This window comes from Cimex lectularius, unplaced genomic scaffold, assembly GCF_000648675.2.
Source record: "Cimex lectularius strain Harlan isolate CLEC.00 unplaced genomic scaffold, Clec_2.1 scaffold18, whole genome shotgun sequence".
Taxonomy (NCBI): domain Eukaryota; kingdom Metazoa; phylum Arthropoda; class Insecta; order Hemiptera; family Cimicidae; genus Cimex; species Cimex lectularius.
In genome coordinates this window covers 2,932,306-2,944,774 of record NW_019392764.1, presented here as the reverse complement: position 1 = coordinate 2,944,774, position 12,469 = coordinate 2,932,306, and the positions used below count along the sequence as shown (strand labels likewise).

Sequence of the window (12,469 nt, the reverse complement as noted above, 5' to 3'; positions counted from 1 at the left end):
ATAGAGTTGAAACTTACTGATGAAAAATTATTCAGAAATACAAAACTTCTATTCTATGTAAAAATATGAGGTTTCAATAATTAAAATAAATCAAAAATTGAAATTTTACAGATGAAAATGGCAGTAAAAATCCAGGACAACATATAACCGATATGTTACACACATAAAGATAAAAATAAATGAGACTATGGTTATGTTGAGAACCTCGATTTTTTCAAATCTTCAATTTCACGTTGGGAAAAAGCTAACCTCACTAACTAAATCGTTTTATGGCACAGTATTAAGTACGAATGAGTATTTCAGGTTAATCTGGGTTAAAATACGTTAGCCTTACACTGGTATGCCATACAAAATCTCCTTTAATCAGTTACGTTTAACGGGATGTACTGGATAAACACAGCTCGACCAAAGGGGAAGGGTCAGTAAGCCAAAAATGGCCGGAGCAGATTGCACTAATCCAATCTAGGCCTGATCCGGGGGTGCATAAGTAGGGACCCGATCGTCTGCCGTCTGGCGGTATTTTCGATTGAAATAAGTTTTGAAAAACGAAAGCGTGAACTTAGTCAAACCCACTGAGACCTGTCGACTAAATGACTTATGACCCGTGGAAGGGTTGCTTCAGGCAAAACTCATAATCCTTTGCCTGTCAAAATAAGCCGGCAAAATGTAAACAAGAAAATAGCATGTTGAAAGGCGAAAATGGGTTGTCACAGCTATAGAAATTTATAGAGAAAAATATTTATTCAAATTTCCATAAAAATACATTAATAATTACAAACTCTAAATAGGAACTGATTGCATATTTCTATTCATGAACTTACACCTACTGACTCGATTAAAATGTTCTTAAAACACCTAGATATTTACATTTTGATTAGAGCTCTGAATATTAACAAAATTACTAGTAAAAACCTGACTAAAAATACATCAATCTTCAAAACTAACTTAAAAGGAAAGAACACTTTTTGAAAATACATACAGAAGGCAGTTTCGAGCCTTGTTTATGTTTGAAATTTTTATACATATAAATAAAATCTTTAAAAAATATAATTATAGACTAGAATAATAATTCGTTTTTTTTTTTTCAATAAAAACATCGGATATTTACAACTGTATGAGGCACTGTATGAATTCATTTTTTTAGTTTTTCTCTTTCAAATATTTCAATGTCACATAGGCTGGTCGAGACCGAGAATAGTGTCCGGCATCTGTTCCATCTTAGCGAATATCTGATTCTCGGACGAAAGTGTGGTGCTGGAGACCATAGGAACAGTAGCGGCGTCCATGGCAGGTTTGACAATCTCCTTCTTGAGCTTCATCCTCCTATTCTGGAACCAGATTTTGATTTGTCTTTCCGTTAGACAAAGTTCATGAGAGATCTCTACTCTTCGTTTCCTCGAGAGGTATTTGTTGTAATAGAATTCCTTTTCAAGCTCGAGGGTCTGGTGTTTGGTATAGGTCTGCCTCGTCCTCTTCGCGCCTGGTGACTTTCCTGAAAATACTACTTGTTAACAAACTTAATCGACCCAGTTGGGAAATATTTGTTAATTAAAAAAAAAACTTACTGGAGCAGTGTTGGGATTTCATCCAAGGGTATATGACGTCCTGTGACGGATGCTCGGGTACGGGATTTTCCGGTGGAGGAGTGGGCAGGTGAGGTTTCTGCGGTGAGCCATTATTGTTGTCCCGATTTACGAATGGTTTCTCATCCTGTCTTGGGATTGTGTGTTGGTAAGGATATTGGTAGTACTGAAGGTCGGTTGCCGGCTGGAATTTCTGCTCTTGGCTGTAGGGCAAATTGCGCTGATGAAGATCCTGCTTCTGGTACTGGCAGTCCTGAGCCTTCCAGAAGTTCGGGTATTGATTGTAGTAACCGGCGCTGTAGTATTCCTGGTTCCAGAAACCTTCCAGGTCCTGCTGCCTCGGGTTGTTCACGTATGTCGAGCTCATTTTTCCCGATTAACGCATAACTCCACAGGAATTGAGATGGAAGTGGGAACACCAACGCGTATCGGATCACTGACACCCTTTGACCGCCGACTTCTCCAAACGAATGATTTGTGCCTAAATCGGCATCGGCAGAATGTCTATATCCCTCGATGGTCGTGGTAGGGGGTGTCCTATTCAATGTTTCCTTTCCACCACCCCACCCCATCTGCCACCCTCTATTGTCCCCGAGCCGCCCTGACCCCCAACCCCCATCCCGCTCTCTGATTCACCCTCTGTTATAAACCAATGACAAGCTTCATTACTGACTATTTTACACATTTACCCCGATCGGAGTGTTTACATTTTTCAATTAAACTGCGTCTCGCTACGTGATGTCAATGGGTTCATGGCTAGTTATAGAAGGGTTCCGCCAATAATATAACTGCCCATCATTAAAATTAAATTTACATTATACTTAGATAAAGCTATTTACACGAACCAGATCTATAAAACTGATAAAGTTATTATTAGAACTATGAGGAACTGCCTAAGAGAAATTCCACTATATTTTATTTATTTAACCCGATTGACTCATCATTTCAACTTTCGATTTTTGCAATTTTCAATCAATCTCTACAAGAATTAGAAATGATCCATTATCATACACCAAATCATGACATTTACGAAAAGAAAGGAGTTTTTTCATATGATAATTTATTGGTTCAAGTCTGAAGCAAGTTGCATGTCTTTTTAGCTTAATGTTACGAAGAAAACAAAATCATATCAATCAAATTCAAATCAAAGGCCTATCCTGATATAGGAAATACACATTATAATGTATTTATTGTAAAAATTGAATCAAATAAAAAATGTAATATTTAATTTAATTGTTACTTGCATAACATAAGTTTATGCATCTCTGACGGTTACCCCTTGTTTGTCCATCTAGTATGCCTTGCTTAGAATACTAACTAGACTCGATATTATCTTCAAATTATGTGAGTAAATTAGTTTAATTTGGTAATTTACGATCATTTTAGTCTGCCAATCATCGATGTTTTAATCGGAATCTTCACCACCTTCGGTGGCCTGCAAGGGTAGGCAGATCAAAAATATTGGATTCACATAAGTACAGGTTCATCACTTCGCAGGCCACAAGAGGAAATGTAACGCAAATTAGTTTTGTTCAACAATAGATTCTTCTTAAATGTAGGGGGAAACTGTAAAGGATGTATGTTCTCTGTAGTGACCTCAGGTAAAGATATTGTCGAAAACTTTCCCTAAACAAGACGTTTTGACTAACTATAACCCTGATTTGGCGCAAAAATAAATAAATACTACATTTATTCATAAAAATAGATTTTATGTCACATGTCATTTATTTCCTATAATGAAATACGTCGATCTTTGTTCAGTGCATCACGCTCCAGACGTGTGATTAAATGAATTTAGTGGAAATGGTGACGATAATCCTTAAAGGGAGGCTGGGGGAGGAAGTGTGCCTCTAGGGGTGGAAATTCGCCCTCGCGTGGGGCGTACGGCCCGAAGAAGAGATTGATATCTGAACGGAGGTCATGTGGCCTTTTCCCAGGGGGTGAGACCGTCTATGATATCCACCGCAAAAAGGATTTTTTTTTCCACCGATATCGATTTTCTTCGAATTGAACAATAAGCTCGAGATGCCGGGATACGAATGTGTGTTTAAATAAGAATTCGAGGGCTGCCGGCCGGGTCTGGGGGAGCGGACCAGGTGAAAGCGAACCAACGGTGACACGTCCATTAATCTTATATTAAACACCGGTTCCTCTCCTCGTCATGGTGCAATAAAACCCACTGGTCGACCCTTGGATGCTCATGCCTCTGCAAACATACTTGCAACCGTGGAAAATCATAATTGCACTATATGGGGTAGGATGGACAATGATTATTACCTTTCCTTTTAACATAATTAACTCTGCCCATCCATGCTAGTCACCGGGAAATGGATCATTTTAACCAAAATCAATAAGGTAAAGTAAATATTAATCTATTGTAATGCGTTGACCATTTGATTAAATAATCCCCAGAATGGGTCGTCCCTGCCTTGAAGCATGTGTTTTCCCTTATGGTAATGGCTACATCAATAAAAATTAATCGTATCACAACGTAGACGGTTTGTCATATACTGCTTTCTTATTTTTTTGCTGTTTATTTTATATAATTTGAGATTCGTACTGCACTTCACAGCTCCGTACATACTTTTTTAATGTTTGGTTGGTAAGACCTATTCGTCCTCCCCTGAGCTCCTCATCTGCCAATTTGGCAGTTTTATAAATCATATTTTTATTGTCCATGAAAAGTACTAAACCAAAATATTAACGAATTGGCTGCCGAGGAGCTCAGAAGAGCTCGATAAAGCATTTCCAATCAACATGATATAAAGTATTTACATAACACCGCTCAATAAGCTTTGCCCACTTAGTCTCGCGGCTTGTTTTAATTAATTAATTATCTCTCGTAACTGGTATTTACTTTAATTTTTACGAATAATATCATCCATTCATATAAGTATTTAACTTTTAGCCATATCATCCTCTTTTTTTTATTTTTGGCACCCCCACCATCTTCAGTCGCTTGTTCTTTTATTACGTCTACGGGTTCGGTTAAATGTTTTCATACCGCCGGCGGACAACTATGACCAATTTGAAAATTAGAAAACCGGCGATTTCCTTTTTTATTTTCAACCCACACGTCGTCGTCAACACTCGAAAGAAGACAATTTCACGCCTATACGCCAATTTGTTGTAATAGCAGCATTGGTCATTTTGGGGGCTGAAACATCGGAATGCTCAATTCAGCGGTTATTCTTACCGATGATAATAATCGAAATATTGGCAATTGTGGCGTCGACAAGTGCATCGCCGGGTCACGGGCCATTTCCTCTCGGGGCTATAAAGCCTAATTCGACGCCGCCCCTCTTTTGTATCACGCTTATGATTGTCGATTATCAAAATAATATTTTTGGTTTTTGAAAATAACCTTGACGCCAGGTAGTCGGTAAGTCGAAACGGCTAACAATGGCGACCGAATTTTCATTTGTCAACGTTTCAGGCCGGCCCAGAAAAGTAGTGTCAACTCCTGTTCTCTCCCCCTTTTGCAACACTGGTCGGCTTCGTTCGGAGAAACTCATTGTCAAACAGGAGGGATTTCAATGGTAGGTCAGGGTTCGTTTTCTTTTGGGCCAAAGATGATGTTGAAAAAGCAGGATAGCAAAAAATTCTGTCATTTTTCGTGTTTCTCAAGATAAGAATGCTTTTCTGTCTACGTTTAGGAATTTCGACACCGTAACAAGATATGAATAAAAGGTGAGATTTGTTTTAGCTAAGAAAAAATCTAGTTAATTCCAAATGTCGATCAAAGCCTCAAATCCCAAAAAATTACAACTGTCCTGAAAAATAAAATTTTACCTTTTTTTGTGCATGTTTTGGCAAAATACGTAAGTATTAAAGACTGTTAAGAAAAAATATTAACTAATATAAGTTTTAAATAATAAAATAGTTTCAATTGAGGATACACTTCGTACTTTATGCTTAGTTTCATTCACTAATTTCGTGGTCCGCTTGACCAATTAATATACTACAATTAATTAAGGTTTTTAGTTGAGATAAAAAAGTCAATGGCACGAGCGGGATTCGAGCCACGATCTTCGGCTTGGTTAGCCGCTGCTGTACTACCTGAGCTATCGTTACCTCGATCCACTCGGACACCAACTTCCTATCTCAACCCCACCTTTTGAATTTTCCCTCCTTTTTGCCATTTTTCAAATGTCGTGTAATCGGGTTGGATTCTCGACGACAAATGAAATGGCTACGGAGAGCTTTAGTATACTTCATTTTTAATCATTAAATTCACTAATTTCGTGGTCCGTTTGACCAATTAATATACTACAATTAATTAAGGTTTTTAGTTGAGATAAAGATTTATGCTTAGTCCTTAACTGGGCAAAGAAAAACAATTGAATTAATTATGGGGATATAATTTTCATCTTCTTTGTACTGTTAATACGATTTTTTCTCTAACAATTCATTAAATATCTCTTTTTGGCATTTAAATTTAAATTTGTTCTCTGGGGTGTGTTGACAAATCCAGCGATGGAAAGAATCCAAAGTGAAAAAATCATATTTGTACTCTTCTCCATAATATGGACTAATTTCAACAATCAAATCAGTCTAAAATCATTGTTATTTCCTAACGATACAGTTAATAAGATTTAATGGGGCGTCGGTAGCCGCAACGGAAGGCGTTGACACGGCGCACAACTCTGTAAGGTAAAGGTCGCTGGTTCGAATCCAGACCCGTGCAATCGTACCCGACATAAGTATAAATTTTTTTTCAAAAATACCGACACCCCCGAGGGTTGATATGAGTTCTGCTGTTGGAAGCTCTCCTACAAAAATTAAAAAAAAGGAAGGTTTGTTCATTATTTAATGTAAAATAAAAAAGATATAGTCATCTTGCGTGAGGATCTAAAAATTGAAGCAAATTATTGATGGGTGGGTCTTGGATGACGAGGGTTTTGGCTAATTGACACCTACAGAAAAAATGTATTGGTCAGTTTAATATGTCAAAATTTAAAAATAAATTGTGTAACATTTTTGTCGTTTTGCATCAGGGACGAAGAAAAATACGCTCCTCAGACTCTACCTCTTCAATGTTTGGAATTATCAGGCAATATTTTTATGCAGGTGCATTTTTATAGGTGCCGCGGTAGTCGAGTGGTTAGCGTGAGAGACTCTCCTCGTAGATCCCGCGGTCGTGGGTTCGATTCCCACCGTCGCCTCTGGCCTTTTTTTTCACGCTACCCTTCCCCCCAAAAACGAATACGCATATAACATTGTCATTGGCTAATATGGTCAGAACATAAAGCCATTAAAGAAAAAGAAAAAAAAGTGCATTTTGCCTCTTTTTTATACATAGGTAAAATATTTTAAAAAATTCCTCAATTGTTCCTATCTGTCGGACATGCAGATTTAAATCTGTATCTCTGAGGATACCTCATGTTTAGACGCCTTTAATATAAGGAGGATGATAAGATCTGTTTTAAATTATTTTTATTTTTTTTGATCTTATTTTTTTAAAGAGACTCCAGGATGTCGAGGGTTTGGGTAATTGACACCTACAAAAAAAATGTATTGGGCAGTTAAATATATCAAAAGTTAAAAAAAATGTCTAACATTTTTCGAAACTTATTCTACTACTCTCAACTCTACCTCTTCAGAATTAATGTTTGGAGTTCTCAGGCAATATTTTTATGCACATGCATTTTTCCTCCCGTTTATAAATAGGTAAAATATTTTAAAAAATTCCTTAATTGTTCCTATCTGTCGGATATGCAAATGTAATTCTGCATCTGTGAGGATGCCTCATGTTTAGACGCTTTTAATATAATAAAGGCTTATTTCAAAAAATCTGTTTCAAATTACTTTTATTTTTTTATCTTTTTTTTAAAGAAACAAATACAATTGTATGCACAGTGAGCCCAGGAAAATACCTTTATTCACGAGGCAATTAATTGGCAACTTAGTTGTCAATGGTAGTCATACACATTACACTACTGGGGACAAATTAAAAAAAAACCTACTACTGTTATTTTCCAAAGACACAAGTAATAAGATTTATTTCTAATATAACGTAAAATTTAAAAAAAAAAAATCGTCATTTTGTGTGAAAATCTAAAATTCAAATCTTTTTGGAGGTCGGGTTTTGGATGTGAAGGGTTTGGCATTAAATTTATTATTATATTATCTTTGTAAACCCGTTTTAGGATCCTCTAAAGCACTGAAGTACCAATTTTTAAAGCAAACAAAAAATAAAACATTAGCCGGTTTGTTTCTTTCCCCGACGCTTGGAGATCCAGTTAAAAATTCACAACTTCCCCCAAATTTAATTGTATTTAAACGTAGAAAAGCATAATATTTCCTGTTTATGCTTGCCTATTTCAACTACGTTTAGATTTTTTTTTCATTATAAGTGAGAAAGATAAGAATGAAATCAACAGAAAACTCAAACCAATTTGGAGGGCGAAAAATTAGAGAAAATAATCATCTTTTTTCTTTTCCCACATTGTATTCATCGGTTGATTTGGAGTATAAAAAAATAACTTTGTTTCTTTTCCCAAATTTTTGTAACCTACCATTCCATTACCATGGCTAGCGGCGAAATATAAGTTTGACCTAGTTACTGAGCGCCGTCGAATCTTGTTGAATTTCACGCCTTGAAGCGAGAAGCAATGTGTTTTCACACCTCAAATAGAAAGCAGCATATTTGGTCACTAGTTTTTAAAAAAAATGTAAAAATATGGTTTTCTCACTACTTGTACTTTTTTATGACAGGAAGAAATCCTAGGTACAAAAAGGTATGAGTTTTTTCAGCTAAAGAAAACTTTTATTGGTTCCTAAGGTTAAAAAAGACAGTCCTTTGAAAAACGCCGAAAAAGATGGTTGGACGCCAAAATTTTATTACCGGCAATATAACTGAAAAGAAAATTGCTTATGAGCTCGTATTTTCAGCAAGAAAGATAGTTGATATTAGTGTTTTGCACACCCAAAATACAAATTTTTGTTAACAGAGATGCTATCAATTTTTACTACCAAACATCAGCGAGAGAACATTGCCACCGGCTGAACCAGCTGAAAAATTCATAATATTTTTGTGAATAACGGTTTTGCTATGAAAATTCGTATTTAAAGGCTTTATGAAGGAGCTTGAAAGAATCCGAATTTTTTATATTAAACCTTTTTTAGACCCACTTTTCTAGAAAGATCCCTTAAGACTAAAAAGGGCTTAAAAGTATATCTAACAGGATATGCAATAATCTGGTACTACATGCACAAGGAAGGCAGAAAACCACGTTTTAAAAGAAATATGTAAATTAATTAATTTTTTTCGAGTCCTAGGTCTCTTTACAAGAACGCTCGGATGTGTTTCTAATATCGTGCTAGGATTATCAACAAAACTTGCATCACAAGTGTTGATCCTACGTCCGTATGTTCCCTTTGTTACTGCGCCTACCTTTTTGTCAAGTTTCTCCGTTTTTCTATCAGTTGAGTTAATTCTCCTTGCTTTTAGTGTCGCGAATACATTGTGGCAAGAAAATTCAAACTGATTAGCTTCTTCACCTCTAGAGCAGTAACCTTACAGATGTGATGGCACAGATGGAAAAAGAGAGATAAACTCAGAGCGGTCCTAAAAACAACATTCGTATGACAGAGCACTATATACCTGGATAGGCAGGCTGAAATGATCGGACCCCACGACTAAGTTACAGGTCAAAAAATTAAATAATCCACTCATTTCTCATGCTAATAACAAATGTTGCCGCCAGATCCTGATGGCCAACTATTTTGCGTCAGCAGATGCCGTCTTACAAACCGCATTTTAACCAGGGCTGACAGGTGCCGCACAACTTACCCACCGAGTGATTATCGCCTGGAGTTTTTAATATCCTTCTTATCGGTGAGGCTTTCCGAACCGCTGCGCTCCTGCGGGGCCAATCGGACGGAAAATTGAGACATTACCGGGCAGCAGATGTTGGCCGAGACGCATGTATGCGGGGGACAGAGCTCGCCGTGGGGGTTCCGGAGAAAATCTATCAACCTTGGGGGTGGCTCTGACTAATGCTCAAACGGCCGGGATTGCTTAAATAATCGAGAACCGGTCGTATGAAAAATTCCTCCCAGGAATTTACCCCTAACCATTTGGATGGATTGGTACAGCCAAAACTATTTCGAATTGTTGGGTACTCATTTTTGTCGATAAAAATTTACGAAAAAATAAATACAAATTTATATGAAAGAATTTAAAATATTGAAATTCTGATAGATAATTCATTGAGTTATGATAATAAGCTAATGATGCCATATTAAACGTGTAATGAAGTTGCTAAGTTACCCATTTAACGATAATATTTCCCTCTTGATGCTTCCCGTGAGAAACAATTGATACAATGTGTGGGGAAACAATCAGGTGAATTACAAGGTAAAAAGGATAATGAAAATGTATATTCCTGAATTTTCAAGATAATTTTTCGTGGACTAGCGTATATCAAAGATCAGGGAATAAACAAATTCAATAGATGATTCAGACACCCACACTTCATTTTCATCCCTTACGAGTTTTTTCCATTTTCTTCTTTTCATGAACCAGGTACTTGTTGCAATATAGGCAACGAGCCTGCAGACTTAATGGCTCACGAACATCAAAAATTGAATCGACATTGGGTGTTAGGACATGAGGTTTGACCGGCCTGATCATGCTCATACAAACTTTGTATATGTGTATTGTGTATTTAGATATGGGTTGGGATCTTAATGAAAAAAACTAGATTTTTATTTAGAAATCGTGAGATGCGGTCTGGTGGAATGAGTTTGTCAGGATTATTTTTGGGAAAACTTTTCGTTTTGGTATATGTTTGTTGAGATAGGTTGTGTTGATTTCTAGTGAGGTGTTGTAAGTGATTTGTTATTGTGTTAATGCATTTCGATCGTGTTATGTCTTTTTCTTCCTCTGTTTTTGTGGATTTTTAGATTGCATAGTCTACATCCCTAATTAATTTAGCTATTGGAAAATCTGTTTTGTTGTAAGGAATGGAATGTTTGGGACCAAGTGATAGGAAGTTCTGGATTTCTGGAGGAATGATAGTTTTGGTTAGGTTTAGGAACCATTTATTTGTGTTAACAGATGTTTGTTTGTTGATTAAGTTATTTAATTTTTTGATGTTTGTTTTTGATTTTGTCGAAGTGGACGTTGTATGCACCTTTTTGATGTGTGTAAAATTCTTTTAAAATGTCTGTAGGTATTCACCAGACCGCATCTCACGATTTCTAAATAAATATCGATTAACGGTCACTAATCACCACACACACGTAAAAACTAGATAATTTTATTTCCAGACTCCGTACTGATTGGATGGTTTAAAATTTTTTTTAATAAAATAAACAATGAGATTTGGGAACTTGGCGACTTAATTAAAACATTAACATCCACTCGGCCCACCTATTGTTATTTTCTAGTCGTAACATCATTCTTGTATTTGTAATTTTCCAGTTTTTGTAAGAAAAATTATAGGATCGTTTCGTTTTGTTATTTATTAAGAGAAAGCAGCTTTAAGTGATTCCACGTCTAATGATTTGTATTTGAGAAGGAATTCGCCATAACAGCTGACGACCCTTGCGTCAGCTGTCACGGTCAATCCTCACAGAGTAGGTAAAGTCAGGCTCGATGACCGGTCACCCCTGTTACAATAGTTATCTTATTTGACCAGAAATTGAGAGGGGTGAATCACAGTTATATTTGCTGCTTTATATTTTCCAAGATTTTATAGATGTGGAAGGATGATTCTCGTTTAGAAATCGAAAGAAAACACCCAAGGATGTGATTGACCGGGGTCTCATTAGAGTTATGGTCATTTGTCATTTATTACCCCCTCTTCACAGCAGACTTGGTTTGACGGACCCTGCCCCTAATATCGGCGAATGAGGAAAAATGAACCTACCTTTGGGGAATTCTTCGTTTTTCTTCTGCTATATCATCAGCGGCGGTTGACCATCACTATATCCATTAAATGGATGCTTAAACACTAGGCATGCATCGATAATTTCTCTATCGACCGGAACGGATAATTGGGCAGGGTATTAAGTGAAAAATAGTCTGGTAAGGTGCAAGTCAATGAAAATCTGGCTTACTAAAAAATATAAATAAATCGAAATTTTTTAAAAACGTTATACCTTACATGCTTTCTGGTTATGGTTTCCTTTTAGTGTAGAGATTATTTACGAAAAATTAAATTTTACTATCTATTTTATCCGGGGTAGTTTGGTATGAGATGCACGAAAAAAAAGGGTGATAATAGATTCTAAATGGAGAATAATTTCGCAAAAACGAGTTTTCTAACTCACTCTGTCGGGTAAGAAAACAGGCATCTCCCATATAAAACTGATTTTTTCTTAGTCATATGCATTTCTAACGAGATTGGCGTGGTTTTTAAAATATACTTTAGATTGTCATAAGCAAGTTTCACCTACTGAACCCTTTCAGACCAACTGATAGCCATTTACTTGGCACAAACATATAAAATTTAAACATTGGAAGATCTTAGAACATTTTTTCCGAAATTCACAATTCTGTGACGAAATATTTCAGATTGTTGAATTTAAAAAAAATCGTTTAGCTTAATAGTATGCTGGTAATATAGGTACATACTTAATTCGAGGAGTACGGTAGAACAAACCCCATCATTTTCATTCAGTTTTCATATTAAGCAAATTATTCTTCATTTGTTTCGTTATATTTACAATCTTTTAATATTTTACGACATGAGTTTTTCTCAACAATAAATTTGTACTTCCTTGTACAAAATGAAGAGTTTGAAACACAATTTTATGAAGTGTTCTTGCAATCTTGAATCAAAAGAAAAATCCTGATGAAGACAGGTCGGTTCCTTTCATGTTGATCTCTTTGGGTTCCTTGTTGGGTTGCCGTTAGACGCGTTTCGGCCGCTTTC

At 36.3% G+C, this 12,469-nt stretch overlaps 1 protein-coding gene across 1 annotated transcript; it reads right to left on the bottom strand.

The window, feature by feature from the left end:
• Window positions 1-807: 807 nt before the first annotated feature.
• On the bottom strand, window positions 808-2,040 carry LOC106661334 (homeobox protein Hox-B4-like). The gene is made up of 2 exons (XM_014384635.2): window positions 1,566-2,040; window positions 808-1,492 (listed from the first exon to the last, which is right to left on the bottom strand). The coding sequence occupies exons 1-2, from the start codon at window positions 1,948-1,950 to the stop codon at window positions 1,170-1,172; spliced, it is 708 nt and encodes a 235-aa protein (XP_014240121.1). The 5' UTR covers window positions 1,951-2,040; the 3' UTR covers window positions 808-1,169.
• Between the last annotated feature and the right edge of the window lie 10,429 nt (window positions 2,041-12,469).